Below are 20,787 nucleotides of genomic sequence, written 5' to 3'. Positions count from 1 at the left end.
AGCGCTGAGAGCCATGTGAAATGTACTGAAAAGCTATTTTTAAAAGTAAGAAATAATTCTTTTTCTCTTTTTCCTGGATTCTGAAAACTCAGCTGATTTCCAGACGTTCCCTGAGCCAGCAGCTGAGGGCTGGAGGGTGTGCAGGGAATGTGGCTGCACACAGGAGTAGAGTTGTGATGCTTCCCGCTGTTGTCTCTGTGTGTGTTTGTGTGGAGTGAGGTGTGCTCCAGGTCCTGGTCTCTTGTTACAGTAACTCCTAAAGCAGCAAGAAACCAGGTAATTCTCAGGCAAAGTGGGAACTGGGCCTACAGAAACACAGATTTGTGTTTGTCTGTGTTCACACACATCTGTGTTCACACACATTGGTGTGTTTGTCTTTGCTGAAAGAAGGTTGGTGCCATCTGAGAAGAAAGAAATGCAGAGCAAATCCTGTTCCATTTTCCATGTGCAGTAAAGCAGCTGCTTTCAGGTCCTGCTCTCAGCAGAGCAGCTTGGCAGCATTGCTTGGTCTCTGTAAGGAACTCAGGTTCCTTATTGTACAATAGAATTGCATAACTCAGTATTGTGTATGTGATTTGACAAGGATCAGGGTGCTGAAGTTTTTGCTCTCCTTTTTGCAGCTGCTGCAAGTCCTTTGCATATGTTAGCAACCCACGCGTCCGCATCGGCGTCGCTCCCCACCAAGCGCCAGAACGGAGACCAGTCGGAACAGCAGGAACTCAAACGTATCAAAACAGAGGATGGAGAGAGCATAGTCATAGCTGTGAACGTGGACACCCCACCCGTGGCAGTGAGTGACAAAGGCAGCCAGAACTAGAAACTTTAGGGGAGTTTTCTTTTTTTTTTTTAAAAAAAAAAAAAAAGCTACAAAAAGAAAAAAAAAAACCAACACAAAAAAAAAACCAACAAAAACAAACTCCGTGGTGCCAAAAGGAGACACTTAAATCTAACACCTAAAATGTTGGAACATGTTCTCACGCAGTGGGGAAAGGGGCCCTGTGAATCAGACTTCAACTTTCAGCACTGAAACAAAACCCAACACAGGTGGCCTTAAAACTTGGTAATTTAAAGTCAAACTGCAGAACCATGTTGTTGTAGAGGCTGTGTCCCCGCCCCTCCTGCCCCACGGACCGTGTGTGCTGGGAGGGCTGCAGCTTTAACAGGATCTGTCAGATTTTTCCCAGGACTGAGGATCTCAGTGTAACGGCAGCATGATAGCGCTTAGTGTGACTGGTTCAACCGATTGTAAATTCCTAAAGGGAACAGAGGCAGGAGCCATTCCGACACCGTGGCAGCTAAGCCTTTCCGAACCACCCACCCATGCAGTTGTTGATAGATATGCAGTATTTTGTTGTTCACATGTGGAATTAGAAATTTTTGAGGTGTATTTTCATTTCTTTGCAAAACAATGGGGTCTTTGACATTTCAAATCACTCCATTTCTACTTCGGAAACTTTGGAATCACACAACTACTTTTCATGTGAAATTTTGTTTGGTAAAAAACTGAATGTAGGGTTTTTTTAACCAACGGAATGATTTACTTTTGTCTGTCCTGTTCAAGTTCAGATAAAGCTACTTTATTACATCTGCAAATTTTCATATTTTAGCAGTTGCCTGATAAATTTAATCAAATTTTATTACCATGTGTAGTGATCAAACGCTTCTTTGGGCTTGCATGTAACTGATTAGAAACTCTGATGTAAATGAGCCGTTAACTGACGTAAAGAACTGCTATGGATTTGACCAGAGCTGCACTTACCTGTTTCTCTCTCTGCTACCTTTTGCTGTTTGTTACTTTGTGTTGACTTTGACTGTCCCTGGCATATTTTTCCAGTCTAAAGTAAAACAAGAGTCTCGCTTAATATTGTGTATGTTTAAGATAACAGACTGTTCTTCATTTAGAAAGATAAAATTCTTTATCACGAGTCCTTTTAAAAAGAGTAAAATTATCTTGTCAGAGGTATATTCGATATTTTTAAGCTTAAGCACCCTTCAGTAGAAATTAATCTGCCCCGTTTCTCTGTAACACTTTGATGTCAGACACTGACCTCGGGGTCTCCATGACCAGTAGCTGTTGTGGTTTTCTAACAGTGGCTACCAGATTATGGTAATACTTTTTTTTTTTTTTTTTAAGTGTGTGTTCTGCAGTTGAACATTTTAAAATGTATCGGTAATTTCTCACTTTAATGTGGTAATAGATTCCACTTTACATTTCAAAATTCAATTGAAACAAGGCTGCTGTTCAGTCTTCAACTCACACAACGTCTTAGTTCCTCCTGCAGCCAGGTGAGTGGGAGCCGGAGATGGCTCCATCGGAATCTGGTTTTTGTCCTGTTCTGTAATAAAGATGCATTATTTATATTTCCTTTCCTGCTACGAAAGGAAAAACTGTATTTTCATGATGGACTGAACAGTTTGGAGTGGTTATTTTAGGCAGCTTTTGGAAACTATTTACCTAAAGACCAAATATGAGAAATGTGTACAAGTTTTGTGTTCATCCACACAATGGAACTGTTACAATGTCTCTGCAGATAATACATTAAAAAACTATGAAAAAAAAACTCTACACAAGCTGGATTTATAACAGGCATTTAAAAAAAAAAGCATAACCTGAAAAGAAGCATTTCTGTACAATTGCAACGTTTTCTTTAGAGGTTTTAAAAATAAAAAAAAAAGTAAAGTTTTAACATACTTTTTTTAAGAAAAAAAAATCCAGTACTAGTAATTTAATTTGGTGTTGAATGAATTGACTAGAATGTGGTTTATTTTCAGAAGTGAGAATCTGTTCACACTAGGGCTAGGTGAATAATAGTGTATAAGATTTTTTTAAATAAAATTAAATTTTATTCAGCAAATTAACTAAGTTGAAATTACTCAACAAGTGTGTTTGGAATATGATGTATATTTGGGGTTAATGCAGCTTCTGTGGCAGCCCCACCAGGCCAAGGTGCCCCTTCCAGCCATCCCAGGAGCCACGGGCATGGAGGGGCCTGGGGCTGGGCCCTGCCAGGGCTTTGCACTGTTTGGGGCACAGGAGGGCACAGGAACGCGTCTGCCTTAGATGGATCATTATTTCTGTAAGTAAATTTTAGATGTCACTTTCTGGAGTCACTGTCATGAATGTGGGTTTGGTGTCTGATCCCCTTTTCCTGCACTGGTTGCAGTCTCTGTTCTCAGCAGCTGGGGAAACGCTTTCAAGGACCAGGAGAACTTTGCTGGAAGCTGGGTCAGGTTTTCATGGCAATGCTTTCAAAAGCTGGGGAGAAACCCAACTCCACGTGCCTTGGATGGCTGTGGAAGTGCTGGGCAGGGCTGTGGTGTTCAGAGCTGCATGGGCAGAGCCTGTTCCTTGCAGAGAAAGCAGGGTCTGAACGGTCTGAACAAACACAGTCCTCGGGGAAAAAGAAGACACGAGCTTAGCACGGAGGCAGTGAAGTGGTGTAATTGTTGCTGTGCCCCAGGGGCAGGCAGAGCACTGTGACCCAGCCCCAGCTGGTGCCATCCTGGGGCTGCTGTGTCCAACACGGCCCTTCTGCCCTGTAAGAACTGGTCGTGTCTTACATCTCCAACTGCACTGATTAATCTTGTGTTTTCTCCTTTATTGTACCTAAAGGTTCTGAAAGCAATCTTTTATTCCACAGTATCTGCTGGCAGACACCTGAATTACTGTGGAATTCAGTGCACTGACTCATTCGTTTTCCTGTCAGGATTCTGAACTGTGACACAGGTACTGTGGAGAGAGGTGGCAAAGTGGGGAGAGAAGGCGTTGAGTTACTTTTTAATACACAAGGAACTGCTCACCCCTGTGCTTTAAGAGCAGATGCTGGTGCCAGTAGGTTTTGTCCCACTTGCTGTGGGAGCTCTCTGCTTTCCTGGGGGTGATCCTGTGGCCATGTGGTAGCAGCAGCCCATCAGTGCCCGGTGCAGGGCCCACAGCCCTCAGAGCACCATTCCTTCTCCCAGCGAGTGACTGAGGCTGTTCCATTTGATTGTAGAGCTGAGCAAACGCTGGGTGATCCATCCACAGGAGTGCTGCAGCACTGCCAGAGCAAGCTGGAGGCAGCACCAGCCGGGAAGACTCAGTCCTCTGCTGATTTGATTCCTGTGAAACAGCTGTACTAATCACATCCATTTGCAGGTAGCACAAGAAATCTGAGGTGTGTTAGAGCATTCCAGGGTTACTGCAGCACTGCAGGCTGCCTGCACAGGTGTGTTGTTTTCATTCCTGCTGCCACATTGGAGCAGAGGTTTAGGGGAAACTTTACACATTTAGAAGAGTTTAAATGTTCCCCAGAAATGTGTTTGTTGTCTCTTGTCAGCTCTAGGGTAATGGAAGAGGAGGGCAGGGGGTTGGTGCAGCAGCAGCTGAGGCCCAGCAGAGCTGCTGGAGCAGAGGCAGGGGCTGGCTGGGGAGTGCAGCAGTTTCCTGGTGCTGCAGCAGGAGCAGCTCCCACCTGCACAGCCAGAGGGGATTTCCATCGAGCAGCGCTGCCCCATCGCAGCCTTCTCCAGGAGATGACACTTCCAGGCCTCCTGCTGCTCCAGCCCAGGATGGGGAATGGTGAGGTAAGTGCTGAACAAGAACTGGTTTGCACTGGGAAGTTGGACTTGTTTTGGGACAGACAGCAAGCTGCATGTCCCAGGCAGTGGCACATGTGCTCCTCTCCCCTCCTCATGCAGCAGATTCAGCTCCTGTCCTTCACCAGCCACCACTACCGACTCACACGTTTATTCCCCCAGCCTGGAGCAATGGAAACCATGGCTGTGACCATCAGTGAATACAGCAAAGTTAGTCACTTTTATTTAAAAGAAATAACATATTACAAATAAGTGTGCAAAACAATTTCTGTGGTTAAATACGCATAAAAGCAACATGCAACCTCGACATCAACATGGTAAGTTAGTCCTTAGTAGGTTACATGACACTAAAAGGGACTTGTCAAAGTTAGAGTTTGCAGCTGAAGTCACAGAGTGTCAGGGCTGAAGCATCTGTGAAATTAGCTTTCAGAACAAGACCTCCCTGCCCCAGTGTTTAGTGCCACAGATGCCGAACTTGGGGCTATCTCAGGTTCTGGGTTAGGAGCTTGTGCCTTAGGTCAGCAGGAAATAGGGGAACAATTTTTGGGGAAGAGTGTACAAGTCTAACCTACCTGTCCCTGGGCCAGCAGCAATAGTATGCGACAGCTCAAAGGGAAAAAAAAAAAAAGACAAGTTTGCAAGGTTAAAGCCATTGCAGACATGGAACTTCCTGCCACCTTGTTCAGTTCTTGTGCTGGACATGGCCACGGCCTCTCCAGCCTCCCAGCTGCAGCAGTTTGGCAGCAGTTTGGCAGCAGTTTCTCGGCTGTCACACCAGTACCGACTGCTGGCTTATGGAAGGAATCAGCTCTACAACTACAGGGCCTGGGTGCTTGCTGTGCCCACACAGGAGAGGGGGGGTGGGTCAGCCCTTGCCCAAAACTGCCTCCAGCTGCTTCAGAGTTTGGCACCTTGGACAAGTGATGCTGATCCCTCACCTGAAGCAGCACTGGCAGGGGCCACAGGACCACCAGCACCACCCAGCCCCGGGCACAGGTCAGAGGACAAGCAGGACTTGATCTCCATACTCGTCACCTTCTCTGTCAGCTGTGCCAGGGGAGGGAGGAGGCAGGACTCCAGGTGGAGAGAGCATGACCCAGAGTGTTCCCCTGCTCCCAGCCATGCAGTGGAACTAAAGCAATGCCTAAAATCTTCTGGTTTCACATCCCTTTTCCTAAAGCCAGCCAAAGGTGTGGACAGCCCCTGCAGAGCTTTTCCTGTGGCAGGCACTCTTGTTGGAGCTACAGGCATGTCACAGTTTAGACTAAAGAGAAACCCAATAGGCACAAGCTTGTTGAAAGCCACATCTTGAAAACTTGAGTTGGTGACAGTAACCCAAAGAGATTTTAATGATGAATACTTGCAGAAATGAGAACAAACATATGTAGTCCACTACTTCAGAGCTGTTTGTGATCATGTTGAGCCAGGCTTCTCCATGAGCTCTGCTGAACTTGTGGATCAGTGCTGGGCACTCAGAACTGTCCCTCAAAGGCTCGGGTGGTCGAGGCAGTGCTTTGAGCCGTGCACTCCTCTCCCCTCAGTCAAAGCTTGTCGTCCGTCATTTCTAGGAACTGAGCGTACACATCCCTTGAGCATTCTCCTTTTTGGTTGAATAAGAACTTGTAGTAGCTGCCATCTGCACATATTGCTGCAACACAAACAAGCAGGGTCAGGGGGCTGTGCCAGAGGTGCTTTCCTTTGCTCCAGCCCCAGTGTGAGCTGCCCTCCAGACTCACAGAGGTGTTCTGGGGGGAGCCCTGAGCCACCAGCCCTGTGCTGTGCCAGCCCTGTGCTGTGCCAGCCCTGTGCTGTGCCAGCCCTGTGCTGTGCCAGCCTCGTGCCTCCCTCCCTGGGCAGTGGGACAGCCAGAGCTCTTGGGGGACAGGGACACTCAGCCCTGTCTCAGCAGAGCGTTCCCTCCCTCCAAGCCAGCACAGTTCAAAGCCTGGTTCTCCAGCCAGAACCTGGGGATGCCTCCAACACTCACCTATGACAGCATTTGGCTCTGTTCCAAAGGCACAAATGCACGGAGAGCCTGAGGGAACCTGGAATTTGGAAAAACTCCATTTGGAACTGAAGTATTTGGGGAGAAAGGTGGCAGAGGCCAAACTGAAAGAGAAAACAGGAAAGAAGACATTAACAGGTTGGTGTTGACTAGGGTGGATTCAGAGCTGCTGGAGTGACTGAACAAAGTGCAGGTTTCACTTGATTTTTTTACTGGCTTTTTATTTGAGTAAGAATCAGATAACATGAGTAATTTCCCCTTGCAGGAAGGGAGACACTACAATTACCTTGCTGGCTTTAAGTGACTGCAAAAACTGCCAGAAGGATTGATTTTTAGTAGGGAAAGGTGCCCACAACATATGTTCATCCTAAGGTCCACTAAAACCTACACTGACCCTCTACTGAAATGCTACAGCCCCTCAAAGGACAGCAGGAACTTGGCAATTACCAGAGATTACTCAATCTGCAGCTTCAGGCCAGCCCAGCTGATAAAATTTTCCACCTTCAGCAGTGTGAAGATCTTGCTACTGAGCGACATGGCCAGTGTTCTAAATGCAATTCAAAGCTCAAGAACCACCTCCCAGGGCTTCAGAAGGGCTCCATCCCTACCTTGACTGCTTATTTCTTTTGGGGTCTTCTGCAGCAAAAATGTGGACTGTGCCATGGTCACTGGAGACGCAGATGAGGGAAGCATCCTGGTTGAAGTTAATACTGCAGAGAACACAGACAGCTGCAGGATTTCTCCTGGGACAGACCCACAGCCCTGGCACAGACAGTTCTGCTGCTGCAGTTGTGCCAGCCCAGCAGGGGCTGCTCAGGGGCTGCTTTGGGATGAACAGGGCCTGCAGTGGCAGCATCAGCAGCCCTGCCATGGACACCACCAGTGTTGGTCACTGTGACATTGCTCTGCTCTGAGGAGTGGGCAGAATTTGCAACTGCTACCCCGCAGCAGGGCTTGGCAGAGGAATGGGAGTTTTCATGGGCAGTGGGCAGAGGGTTTCCCTGCTCCTGGGACAGTCACACCTCTGCCCTGGGTGCTCCCCTGCACATAAGGATGTGGGGATAAAGCTCCCCTTGCCCCCAAGCTCGCCCCAGTGCCCCTGAGCAGTGTTCAAGTGCATCAGGGCACTCCCTGGGTGTCAGTGGGAAGTTCAGCATCCCCCAGTTCCCACCTGGGTTGAGGAGAGTCAGGGCCTGGCAACAGCCACAGCTCTGTCCCTGGTCCTGTAGCCTGTGCCAGGCCTCACAGAGCTCCCAGCTCCCGCCTTCTCCTCCCAGCAGCGAGCCCAGAGGGAGATGCAGAGGCAGCCAGGGTAGCACAGCCATCCTGTGCTGGCTGAGGGGCTCAGCACAGCCAGACCACAGATGGCACAGAAGCAGCTGCACGTACCAGTATATATTGGCTGCCTGTGATCCTCGACGTAGCTCCTGGATTAAATTCCCTGATGAAGTATCAAATATTCTTATGAGGGTCCCCTTGGAAAGGAATCAAGCATTGTATTAGGAAAGGCAGAAGACTATCTTTACATCTGTGAATGCATCCTAAAATTTTGTCTGACCAGCATGCCCCTGCACCCACTGCTGGGGTTTTCTTCTTGGTAGATTTGCAAACCTCTCTTAATTTCAGGGAAGAACACTAGTTTCCCCCGACACCATCACCACAATGTGATAATGCTTTAGGGTACAATCTTGTCAGTTAGTAACTCAGGAAATCACTTTTAGTTCAGTTCTAAGGCACTGCTGCAGCCCTGGCCCTGTTTTGCAGACACTGGTTGGCGTAGAGTGTGCCCAGGATCTGTGGGTCACTTCTGCCATGCTCCCCTCAGTACTACTGCATTTTTCATTGCTGCTGTGCAATTCTTTCCCACTAAGTATAATCAAGATGTGGCTGGTCTTGTCTTAAAACTGCTGACATAACTCAGAAGAATCAGTTACCACACGCTTATGATCTGGATTGATCCAAGTCTGAGGCACGGCCCAGTCAGGTGACAGAACTCTGCACTGGGGAACTCCTTCAGCTGGAGCCACCCAGCCTGACAGCAGAGCTGCACAACGAGCCAGGGAGTCCCAAACAAAGTGATCAACAAATCAGTGCTGCTTTCCTCTGAGGATGACTGGGTGTACAGTGTAGGCATCACCACCCACAGCTCCTGTGACACACCTGGTTAACACACCAGGAAATAACTACCCAGCAGGGAAAAACTTGGTAAACATAGTTTAGTTTGGATTTAAGAGACAGCCTTGAGATGTTTGCTGACTGTGCTCAGACTCCTAGTTCAGTTGGAAAATAAAAGCTGCTTGAACTTCTTCTCTATGCAAAACAAGGAATGTTTAATACAAACGCAGCAGATAATGGCTCTATTTAGCAATGGAGTTGGCAGCTTTTAGAACTCTGTTTAGAAGACATGAAATCATTACGCTTAAGAGAGACATTTTCTTTTTTTAAACTGTTTGAGTGACAGGCTGGGCAATAGAAACTATGTGAAACAGAAACTCCTTGGATTAATTTGGCTTGTCCTTAAGAAACTGATTTCAGCTGAGTGGAAGAAGGCAGCAAGAGCTGTGCTTGCCTCAAGGTCCATCTGCGTGATGTTCCCTGGGGAGATGAATGCCCTGGCAGGTCCCTCTGTGGTTCCCAGGGAGAAGGCAGCTCTGTTTGCCTCTGTGCCTCAGCCCAGCACAGGGGATCTGCACTGCACCCTAAGTTCCCGTTCTTGTCAGTGTCCTGTCTCTTCAGCCCTGTGGAAGACGTGGCCATATGCTCCCTTTGGGTGTGAGGGGGCAGAAAGGGACTGGGCACCCACCCTGTCCTGCTCTGTAACAGGAGCTAAGCCAGAGCAGAACAGAGCCCGCCAGTACAACTGAACTTTTACAGGTATTTCTTTAGCCAGTGGGTTTGGAGTGAATTTAAGCAGAAAATAATAAAGCTGAAGAATGCAAATAAGCTCCCCCCACAAATGCTTTTTTAGAAAACTAACAGTATCTCTTGAACACATCAAAGACAAGTTGTGTTGAAATGTCACTGAAGAATCACTGCTACAGCCAGCTAAAACAAATCCTACCTCAGGCACAGCCCTTGGCTGTCGGCTGTTTGGGCATCCCAGAGGAGCAGGGAAGGTAAAGACTGAGAGTGCACAGCTCAGTGGCAAATTTTCCCACTAGGTATTTCTGTCTTTCCTCCAAAGGATGTGACTTGCTATTTTATCTCACTACACTAGAACACACAGTAAGTCAGAGGCAGGGGACATCATTCTTACTTTTTCTGATGCTGTTGCAATCCTTGTTCCCTGCAGGTTTAAAGCAATGCAGCTCAAGACTCCTTCGTGAGCTGGGATGTCCACAGGAGGCTTCTCCGTGTTAGCCAGATCCACGATCTGCACGTGCCCAGTGTGTGTTCCAGGAAATGCAAGAAGAGAATTATTACTATTTGGACAAAGGACACAGAGACCTGAAAGACACAAGAAAAAAAAGAAAAAAGAGAACAATTCAATCATTTCCATAACCTAATCAACTTTTCAAATGTAAGTTTCTAAAATATTGATCATTTCAGGATAAACAAATACCCATGGAGTAAATCCAAATCTTTTTTAATGGCTAGTGCCATTACATTAATTGCTAGTCCCAAAACATTATCTGTCCATGAGTGCAGAGCACAGTTAAGCAGAGGAGCAGCATAATTTTAACTTGCTATCATCCCTTTATTTCAATGTAATCCAGTTGTGGTTATCCAGAATCTGAGTGATTTTGCAGATCAGTGCAGTCAGTCCATTACATGAGAGTTATTTTAAGAAGAAGTTAAAAGGTCTCCTTAGCAGCTCAGAAAGGGTAAGAGTTTATCAGAGATGACGCCTGAACTTCTGCTCCATCAGTGAAACTATTGTTAATTTGTGTTTCAGCTTGGATCTTACAGCACTGGCACTTTTGTCTTTATAATGTTTTGTGGCCCATTTAAGGTAAATCACCAATCCCAGGTGTTCTGCGGATGCCAAGTGAATTCCTGAAACCTCAGCACAAGAAAAAGCCTCCTCTTCCTCCATCCCCTGCCTGTCAGTCAGTCAGGCTGCTGGAGCTGCATGCAGGCTGGGATTCCATAACAGCAATGCCATGTCTGCTCCAGGCAGGCATGAAAACCCTCAGAGATGGGGATTCCAATCCTGTACAATGTGGTGGAGAAAACACCCTCCTGACATCCCAGCTGGTCCTCTCCACCAGTCAAGCACTGCCTGCACCCCTTGTTCAGCACTTTCAGGCAGTGTTTGCTCCACCCTTGCTGACACTCCTCCAAGCCACTGCCAGCCCTGCAGAGAGCCCTTCACCAGCTCCTGCTGCCATCACTGAATCAGCTCCTCCCTTGGTCCAACACAGCCACAGCCAGGCCTTGCTATGTAAAAAGAACAGCATCCATTTGCTCACTGCGCTCTTTTTAACAGGAGAGTTTGCTCAACACCTCCAGGTCTCTTAGGAAAGAGAAATGATGCATTTTACTAGAATTTGTGTGTATAATTACCCTTCCAGTAAAAATACAGGTTCTTTGCAGAAAAAAGCCTACAGCTCTGCAGAAATCTCATCTATAACATGAGCACAGGAAACAGCTTTTCTGGGCCAAGTATTTATAAATTCTAATAACCATTCTATAAACACATGAGCATCTCCAAAGGACACGACTGCAGTGCAGTAAGTGTTTAATGACTTCTAAAGAACTGACTGAGGCAGCTGAAGATAAATGGCATGTCAAGAACACAATAAACCTGCTTCCATTCTCCAGCCCACACGTACAACTAACCTTTAGGGTTGTAGCAGGTTTCAAAGACGTGCAGCTGGTGGGGATTGTGTGTGAAGGTGAAAACTTTAATCATCGAGTCCAAGACAACCACAATTCTGCAACAGACCAGAAGTTCCTGTGACTCGGGTGGATAAAACAGGGACACAAACATTCATTCAGCTCTGCAAAGACTTTCAACTGATTTAACAGCCACATTCCTCCTGCCCTCCCCCACAAGAGACTCCCAGCCTTGCCGCAGCCACGCAGTGATAAGCCTGCAAAGCACTTTTATCCAGCCCCTCCACCCACGCAAACACAGACTCCAGCTGTTCACAGCTGCTCTTGCTCCAGGGATCTGCTGGAATTTTCTTCCCTCCATACCTTGAAACCAGCAGGAGCCACAGGAGAATATTTCCCTACATTAGGGGACCAGGAAATCTTGTGGCTTTTCACCAAGGCTTCACATAGCAGTGCACTTGAACTGTGGCCTGTTTACACCTGATACTCTGGCCCCAAAAGCCTGTTTCAATTGCTGCTTTTACAGCAGGATCTTTTTCCTTTTACAAGCAGCTGGAAGTGAGTAGGAGCACAGAGCCAAGCTGGGTGTCCCTGCTGTACCTACCTGTCTCTTCGCAGCTTCACTGCTTTGACTTCTGTGGAAAACTCTATCTCAATGACAGTTTTCTTCTTCAGGTCATCCCAGATCATGACTAGAACAGTGCAGAGATTGCATTAGACCATCGAGGAATATTCAAAGATCCACAGCTCGCTTTGTAACAACTTGCAGCTCCCCAGCAGTCTCATCAAGGGATCCACCCCATGGTTCAGCAGCTGCAGACAGGCATTCTGCTAACCAGAAGGCATCAAGCCACTATGTATCAGCCCCTCACTCACACGGTAACTTGTGCAGGCAGGAGCTGGTCAACTCCAACCACAAAAACTCACAATAAAGATATTCTATAGAAAAGCAGCTATTTTTTGTTTGCTCTGAGACTTATGGAAGAACTAATGCAGCAGTTGAAAAGAGTAGCACATTTTCCTACAAAGCCTGCCAGGCAGGGAGCTTCCTGCTCCTTGCAGAGCTCACTGCGAGAAGGTCAGCAGGCCCTGGAGAGAGTCCCTGCAGGTACCAGCCTGTCAGCACTGCACCACGGTGACTTACACCTGCCAGCAGCATCCCCTTCACCGGACCTTCAGGACACAGCTCAGGCCCTGCTGTTGGAGCTCTGGCAGTGTCACACAGGGCAGGGCCTTGCAGGGCCCACCCCTCAGGCTCACCTTTGTTGGGTGGGTACTTCGGCTTTTTTCCTCCACCTACTAGTGCTAAATAGTTGCAACGAAACAACATTTCCACATGGCCGACACCACCTTCTAGAAACTCTGCAAGACAAATATTTTATTTGAGGTGTCAGAACTGGTTAAAGTGCCATCTAATTTTTACAACTGTTACAAGAAAAGCTTGTACTATCCAGCACGTTTCTCAGGCACCTGAGAAGAAGAGTATCTTCCTGCCCTGGCTGCCCTTAAAAACCAGAGAATGTGGATTACTGAAAGTTCTTCATACTGGAGCAGTAAAGCCCTGGATTTCATACAAGCCCTTGTGGCTTCTTCAACAGCACTTCTGAGTGCTGTGTTTCCTTCCTGAACAGTTGTACTTGAACACTGCCCCTTTCTGCACCAGATCCTCCTCTTGACTGCATTAAAGCATTTAAAGCAGGACAGCACATTCTGCTATGAAGAGGTGTTATCACTGTGACAAAATGGTCTACTGTATCAACAAGGGATAACCTGAAACAATTTGAGAATGTGTAATGTGTTCTGAATCTGTGTTAGAGCACTGAATGAATCATTGCTTGGATGGGAATTTCTTGGAACTCCTGGATGCAAGACAGACAAATTGGGGTTGCAACAAGATTTGGTTTCATACTGGGTTACAGAGAAAATCAAATGGACAAGCTCCAGCTGGGAGTGTCTTGGGCAGGTTTAAACCCACATGAACAATGAACAGGATCTCTGTGCCTACGCAGCCAGTTCAGTGAGAGCTCTCAGAACCCACAGGGAAAAGGCAATCTGACTCATAACAAACTTTTCACCACAGGAGTGCTGGAAGTATCTCCATCCAAAGCTGCTGAAAGGGAGAGTTTTGACAAGCAGCTCTGCAGGACTTCAGGCTGAATCCTGACTCTTCAAGAACAATGTCACAAGTGATAGCCCAAGGCATGTTGCTTATGGAAGAATTTACTGTTAAGAGCAGGAAATAGTTTGTCAGCTTTGGCCATGTGAACAGTGACTAAAATCCTTACAGCAGTAGCAAGTGAAAGTGTGGCTGATTTTGCAGGAATTGTTAGTTTAAGTACATTTTTCCTCTTAATTAAATCCGTTTTCTCACCATAGGCTGAAAGTGCTGAGAAACCTGTTTAGCAGCACACTTCCTATATTTAGGGTTAGAATGACATGGCTCAGTTTCAGTTTCCCATATTTTGACTCAGTTTTGTTTGCTTTCTGATAAAAAGCTCTACTGTTAACACAGCTCATTTACTGACTTCAGTTAAGACATAGGAGTAGCTTTACCACATTAAGACCCACCCAGATTTTTAAAGCTTACATAGAAGGTAAGATTTAGAGCATTAGAGGTCTGACCTCTCAGTGCTCTTGCAGACAATACTCTTGAGTATGAGAAATGTTACACTGAGATCTCCAGGAAGAAGCCTGGAGTCTTACTGCCATGCTGGATCATCCAGATCAGCACACAAGAACAGAACAACTTCTGATGGCTGCAGGGAGCGACTCCTCCTGCTCGTAAATACCCAGGAAATGCCTCTCCTACCCAGGCTACAAACATTAGCAACAGCAAATACAACTCTGCCAGAAGCTGAGACAAATTCCTCATCAGCCAACTGTGCAAATTAACAGCACGGAGACTTTTGACCAGGCAATGGCACAAGTGAGAGTCCCTGTGGGACCAGCAGGAGCCTTCCAGGGATGGAAAAGTGAAAGCTGAGCAAGAATCAGTCAGGTAAAAATGAGAAGGCTGAGCTCCCAACACAGAGCAGCATGGTGTAATAAGTAAGTGTTTTACCTTGTTTCTCTTTTTCTTTGAGTGGATCTGCATTATAAACTCGGAATCCATTTTCCATTCCACATGCAAAGCATCCTGTGGTAAAAAGCACATATATACACATATATATAGTAATTGCCAGATACACTCAAGAAGGAAGCAAGAGCCAGAGGGTTAGGAAAGCATTGCTCAATGACTGCATGGTTACACTCAAGCTGGAGCACTCACAGGCTCTGTTAGTGAAAATCTTCCAGAGAAGTTGTCCTCCATGCTGGCCTGGTGCAAATGTCTTGGTATTGGTTTTAGGCAGGTAAGAAAACAACAAAAGAGAAGGAAACCAATTCCCAACCCACCTGGATCCTGTGCCATGCACTAGAGTGCAGGAAACCAGCATTTTAATGTTTATGGTCCAACAGTTATGAAGTGAGCTCCCTCCTTACTTAATAGATCCAAATTAACCTCATGGTTACAACTCTGCTGTGGATGTTTCCAGAGCATGGTGCTCATCAAACAGCTTTTCCAACTGTGCTAACAAGAGCTCACTGCTGTACCAATGTAATAATTACATGCCAATAGCTGAAGTCTAACCCAGGACATAAGCAGAAGCCAGATTAAAACTCTCTGGAAAATAATTGCAGTTACTTTTTATATAGAAGTATGTGCTTCTTTAGTGGAATCCATTAAGCTGCCAGTCCCTTGTCCTGCCCACAGGTGAACACAGGCACTGGTACAAAGAAATGCCACTGTGAACTCAGCAGTGACAAGCCACCAAGCTGCTGTCACTGGCAGCACCCTGAGGGCAGGTTGGCTGCTCACAATTCTTATGTACTGTACCAAAAATCCAGTTAAAGATCTCTGAGGTACTGGAACGTAAATTCCAGTTACTCTGGTTCTATTCTTATGTACTGCAATGATTTGAACCCCTCAAATAAAAGCTGAGAAGCTTTGTCTAAACACAACCCTTCCCCAAACTCGACACTCCAACAATCACAGGGCATGTGGGGGAAGAAAACAAAACAAAACAACCTATGCCCTTAAACCAAAAGACTCCCAGGTACAACTTCACCCTGTCCAAGATACTGTAATAACACAAAGTTCTTGTTTACATAGATAAACACACACACAAAGTAGATCATGTGAATGTAATAATTGTAGCAGGATTAGCAACCATATTGCCATAGGCTATGATATGAACCCTGTTGACTTTCTTCCCTCCCAGCACGATTTGCTCTGGCAGCTGGGTCTGTAAGCGTGAGCTGCTGTGATCTCCCAGCTCTGGGGCAGCACTGGGACAGCCAGGGAGCAAACTGCAATGGAAACCTTCCCTCTACATGAAGCACTGCTGTACAGGATGAGAACTGATCTGCTCCTCACAGCTGGTCCATATAATTATTTTCCAGCAACAGTTTTCTACTTCCATATTGTATTTCCAAGTCAAAGGGAAGGGATGCTAAAGGTGTTCTGCAGTAAGAAAGCGCTGTAAGGTTTGAGTTGTGCTGATCCCAGAAGCTCCTAACAGCCCAAATGCAGCATTCCTGATGCAATCAAACACACACTTTACACCTCCTGCAGCACCACTACAGCTTTCTGCAGGGCCAACCTCATGAGTAAGACGTGGGCTGCTTTAATGCCTTGGGAATATCCACATTTTTAACTGAAGCCAACACAGCAGAACGTGGGGATGTGAGTAACAGTGAAATTCCCCATGTGGTCGATCACTACCCACAGAGACAGGAGGCTCTCAAGCACGGCAACCCTCGAGTCAAGCAAGAGAAGAAAACCCTACAGGAAGATTCCTGTTCCTGCTTCATTTCCAGGCTACAGGAGCAGATTTGAAGCTTGGTGATTCCCATCTGACTGACTCCTGTTCCACTGGAATCACAAATTTGATGGCTACAGCTTGTAACCCTTGAAGGTGCTGTCAGAGGAGGGAAAGCTTCCTCAGGCTCACTTCCTTCCACAAGAAGTGCACCTCTCTTTTTTGAAGAAGGGACAGATGAGCTGAAAAGCCACTGACAAAAGATAACTCAGATACTTTTTTTAAAACACGTAATGATTACAGAGTTATTGCCCTGACCCACAGTCATGCTTGTTCCCACAGTGAAAGTGCTTTTTGCTAACAGTGCCAGGGAGACCAGAGTGAGTTTTGTTCCCGCAAGTCTGCAGAAAAAAGAAGGGTTCAATTAATGACCAGCCTAGAAGATGCCACATGCTGAAGGGGACACGTTGGCACAGAGAAATCTGCAGGCTCTGGGGCCTAAAGCCCCACAGTGGCAGGAGTGGAGCACAGGGAAGTGATGATATCCAGCAGTTTCTGCCATGGCGGTTTTCCTTGGCACCACAAATGCTGTGTACAGCCAAGAGCACAGGAGCCTACCAACATTCCAGCCCACTGAAGAAGAGTAAATACATAAGTCAAGTGTTTCCACACCAAAACAAACCTACACCTCAGTTTTCAAAGCAGCTTTAGGCTGCAACAGTGACAATCAGCAATTTACAGGTATGGCCATCTATTTCAATGTTTTGTCTCTTAATTTCTGAAAAGCACTTTAGTGTCCTTCTCAAAGAATTAGGAAAGGGTCTGAAATCAGGAGCTCAGAATCTCCAAATGAGGAAAATATAATCAGAATATTCTGACTTCAAACAACTGACAGCTTCCATTTCTTTGTGTTACATTGTTTCTTTGCTTTTTAATTTAAAGCCTAGAAGTAGCAAAGGCACCTGATATAAAACCAGCATCACTCAAGTCAGAGCGAGGGAGGCCCATGGTGGAACAACCACAGCTGCTTTATCACTTGCCAGTCAGGGAGATTCAGCCCCAGAGAGACTTCTTGGATGATTCCTCCTGTTCTCCCATCCTTGTGGGATCAGCCAGTCTTAAATTACCAAGAAATTAGGTTATTGTGGCACTACATGCAGACACCCACACTTGTGAGCTTCAGCACTCCAGTGACTCACAATCTATTCCCAGCAGAAGCAAGAAGGAAGCAGGGAGCTTTCCCTCCTCTCCTTCAGTGGCCAAACATCACCTGCCCTTCAGCACTTCACAAGAGCCCTAAACTCATAAAAGGTCACTGAGTTACCTGCAGTGCAGCGTCATCATTCCTACCAGGAGCAGCTCCAGGAGCTGGCAAACACAAGCCAATTGTGGATTTTCTTCATGTTTTTTGTCATCACTCAACTGCCTGGCCAGCTGAGGTGGGGTGGGACATGAATATTGCCAGCTCACAGATTCCCAAGACAAATTACTTAAGGTGCTTTGGACGTGGTATCATTTGAAAAAGGGGGATGTTGTGCATTTATTGCTACAGAATTAAGGGAGCCTTTGTAACTTTAAATGATGATCTAAAGGCATTTTGCAACAAAAGAGAAACTTTTCTTCTTACACAGCTCTACAGACCAAGCACCAAATATCACTGCTCCATTACAGACCCTGCAGATCTGAAATTAAGATCATCCTCAAAAATCTTTTTCCCTCTCCGTTGGAGAGGCAAGATGAAAATAAGTGCAGAGCTGCTAAGAAACAAACAATTCTATTCTTTTCATGTCTATGGGATAGCAGAGAGCTGCCAAGATGCTCTCACCTCATTACCTGCTTCATGTGCTATTGCCAAGATGTCATCAGAGACGTTTGACTAAAATCAACAGAATAATTCATGTTTACACACGACTTCCACAGCGTCAGCAACAGGTACGTGAGCTGCAGTCTACAACGACAGAGGCTGCAAGAGTGTCTTAAGCAATAATATTACTTGTTAAGGCAAAAGGATGTTACAAAATGATGAGCTTCTACTCCTTATTTCACAAAAATGACACTTACTCGTAAGACTGGTGCTATTTTTGTCTTGCCAAAGCAGGATGAGGAACGTGCACCCCGTTTCTGGAGCAGGCCTTCTTCCCCTCTAACAAAGGGAAAAGATGAGCCAAGGATGCACGGGGGCTGTTGTACCACTGCTTGCCTGCCAGAGTGATTAGTAGTGTTGACCACAGTTTTTAGAACACAAACCAGGTAAAAAGGAAGAAAAAAGCAGTTACACCACTCACTTTGAACATGGAGTACTTACACTGTGAGACAGAGTGAAAATCCATTTAGATTTAAGTGACATGTACCAGTTTAGGCTTGCTAACATTAGTGAAATATGTTGTTTAGTCTAGTAACTACAGCACTAGCAAAGTTAAAGAAAAAATAAAAAAGACTTCTCAAACCTTAAAAGAAACAAGACAGAGTAACCTAGGAGTTCTTTCTGTACTTTCTGACAGAAACTAAGTACAAGTATAACTAACTGTAATTATAACGCAAAATCAACAAAATAAATATAAATAAACCTTTTGTAAAATTCTATACATATAGAAATTAGTCAAGATAATAAAAAAAAAAAATCAGAAGTTCTCAAGAGCGCACATGTCCATTAAAGAACAATAAATCCCCACATGCGTCCACAGCACTGTGAATAAACATATCCCTACAAATCTTTATTACAATCGCAGAGTTTTAATTGTTCATCCACGTTTCAACTGAGAGAGGGCTGAACCGTGAGCAGATCTCAAAGAAGCCCCTGAAGCGCAGGGTTTGAGGAGGCACACAGGGTGAGCATCCAAGCGCAGCAAGCCCCAGCTAGCCTGGTCCTGGTCCTGGTCCTGATCCCGGTCCTGGTCCCCTCACCCCCCCAGCTCTGCGAAGCGCTGGGCGCACACACACCAGCACAGCGCTACAGCTACGGCGAGCCGCTAAACCCAGCGGCCTTCCCGGCCGCTTCCAGCAGCTGCAGCCGCGGGACGCGGGCGGGACCCCGCGTGGATGGGTCGGGAGCCGCGGCAGCCCCAGCCCGGCCCCTCCGCGCACCCCCCGGCTCGCCGGGCCCGCAGCCTCACCGTGGTCCTGGTTGAAGCCGCCGTAGAGCAGCCCGTTGCCGTGCGGGTTGGCCGGGAGCAGGTTCATGGCTCCGGCTCGGCCCCTCCGCCCCCGCCCCTCACACCATGGCGGCGCCCGCCGCGGCAGCCCGAACCCAGCCGGACCGAGCGCGGCCGAGCTGAGCCGAACCCGCCCGAGCCGGGCCGAGCCGAGCCGAACCCGCCCGAGCCGAGCTGGGCCGAGCCGAACCGAGCCGAACCGGGCCGGGCCGGGCCGAGCCGAACCGAGCCGGGCCGAGCGGAGCCGAGTCCGCCCGAGTCCCGCCTGGCCGCAGCCGCCGCTTCCGGCCCTGCCAGGCACCGCTGCCGAGCGCAGAGCCCATCCAGCCGCCGGCGGGAGGAGCGCTGAGTAGTCGAGCGCCGCGGGAATGCCGCCCGGAGTGCCAGGAATGGACCGGGAGTGACCGGGACTGATCGCCGGGAGTGACCGGGAATGGACCGGGAATGACCGGGACTGATCGCCGGGAGTGACCGGGAATGGACCGGGAATGACCGGGACTGATCGCCGGGAGTGACCGGGAATGGACCGGGAGTGACCGGGAGTGATCGGGAGCTATCGCTGGGAGTGATCGGGAGTGACCGGGACTGTGTCAGAGTCCTGTCACACCGGGAACTGGCCCCTCACACCGGGAACAGCCCCTCATAACACCGGGAACTGACCCCCATCCCGGCGGGAACAGCCGCCCCTCACACCGAGAGCAGCTCCATCACTGCTGTGCCGTTCCCCCTCACACCGGGGGCAGTTCCATCACTGCAGGAGCTGTTCCCTCACACCGGGAGCAGCTCTATCACTCCAGGAACAAGCTCCCCCTCACACCGGGAGCAGTTCAATCACTCCAGGAACAAGCTCCCCTCACACCGGGAGCAGTTCAATCCCTCCAGGAACAAGCTCCCCTCACACCGGGAGCAGCTCCATCACTGCAGGAACAAGCTCCCCTCACACCGGGAGCAGCCGCCCCTCACGCCGGGGCCGGGGTGCCGCTCACGGCGCTGTGCCCGCGGGTCCCGGCCGGGATCTCCCCTTCCCGCACCACCGACAGGGATTTCCGCAGGGAATCCGGGCTCCAGCCCGGCTCCCCGCCTGGCTCATCCTCCTCCCCGCACCCCACCCGGCCGATTCACGGATTTCATCACATCCTTGTGGGCTGAAGCTTTGGATTTCACACCAAATGCCCCCCGGACAGCGCTTGCGGCCATTCCTGGGGCTGCCTTCAGCTTCCCTCTAGTGGATCGGCCGAAAACCGCTCCTCCGCAGGCGATCCCGGCGCTTTGGACTCCAAACTACAAATACCAGCAGCTCCAGCACCGCTGAGAGGCCCCAGGACCCACCTCTGCTAGAATTAATCTCTCCAGTTTATCGTAGCAAATATTTATAAAGAATTTTATTTGTCATGTATATCTGTAAGAGCCCATGGCAAGCAAAGCATTTTGAAGTATTGTCTCTGGCTGAGCTATTTTTTTTAGCTGTGCTGTT

At 47.8% G+C, this 20,787-nt stretch overlaps 2 protein-coding genes across 2 annotated transcripts in view; one reads left to right on the top strand and one right to left on the bottom strand.

Moving 5' to 3' along the window:
- Positions 1 to 2,859, top strand: part of FOXK2 (forkhead box K2) — a 42,359-nt gene extending 39,500 nt beyond the window's left edge. Inside the window, exon 9 of the mRNA XM_030287417.4 lies at positions 621 to 2,859. Within this exon, the coding sequence (XP_030143277.2) occupies positions 621 to 817 (197 nt within the window). The 3' untranslated portion in view covers positions 818 to 2,859. The remainder of the gene's footprint in view (positions 1 to 620) is intronic.
- Positions 2,860 to 4,775: 1,916 nt separating this feature from the next.
- On the bottom strand, positions 4,776 to 19,607 carry WDR45B (WD repeat domain 45B). The gene is made up of 10 exons (XM_030287418.4): positions 19,275 to 19,607; positions 14,424 to 14,498; positions 12,623 to 12,724; positions 11,967 to 12,054; positions 11,366 to 11,460; positions 9,840 to 10,030; positions 7,973 to 8,058; positions 7,192 to 7,293; positions 6,566 to 6,687; positions 4,776 to 6,226 (listed from the first exon to the last, which is right to left on the bottom strand). The coding sequence occupies exons 1-10, from the start codon at positions 19,339 to 19,341 to the stop codon at positions 6,120 to 6,122; spliced, it is 1,035 nt and encodes a 344-aa protein (XP_030143278.1). The 5' UTR covers positions 19,342 to 19,607; the 3' UTR covers positions 4,776 to 6,119.
- Positions 19,608 to 20,787: the final 1,180 nt, after the last annotated feature.

This window comes from Taeniopygia guttata, chromosome 18, assembly GCF_048771995.1.
Source record: "Taeniopygia guttata chromosome 18, bTaeGut7.mat, whole genome shotgun sequence".
Taxonomy (NCBI): Eukaryota; Metazoa; Chordata; class Aves; order Passeriformes; family Estrildidae; genus Taeniopygia; species Taeniopygia guttata.
This window is presented reverse-complemented; position numbering and strand designations above follow the sequence as displayed.

Bases quoted from the DNA above. Each gene is read 5' to 3' on its own strand.
- WDR45B (XM_030287418.4), bottom strand. From the start codon at position 19,341: ATGAACCTGCTCCCGGCCAACCCGCACGGCAACGGGCTGCTCTACGGC. The intron at 12,725-14,423 runs GTAAAACACTTA...TTTGTCTTGCAG, and splicing joins CAAAGAAAAAGAGAAACAAG to AGTTTCTAGAAGGTGGTGTC. The intron at 7,294-7,972 runs GTACGTGCAGCT...TGTTCTCTGCAG, and splicing joins CAGGCAGCCAATATATACTG to TATTAACTTCAACCAGGATG.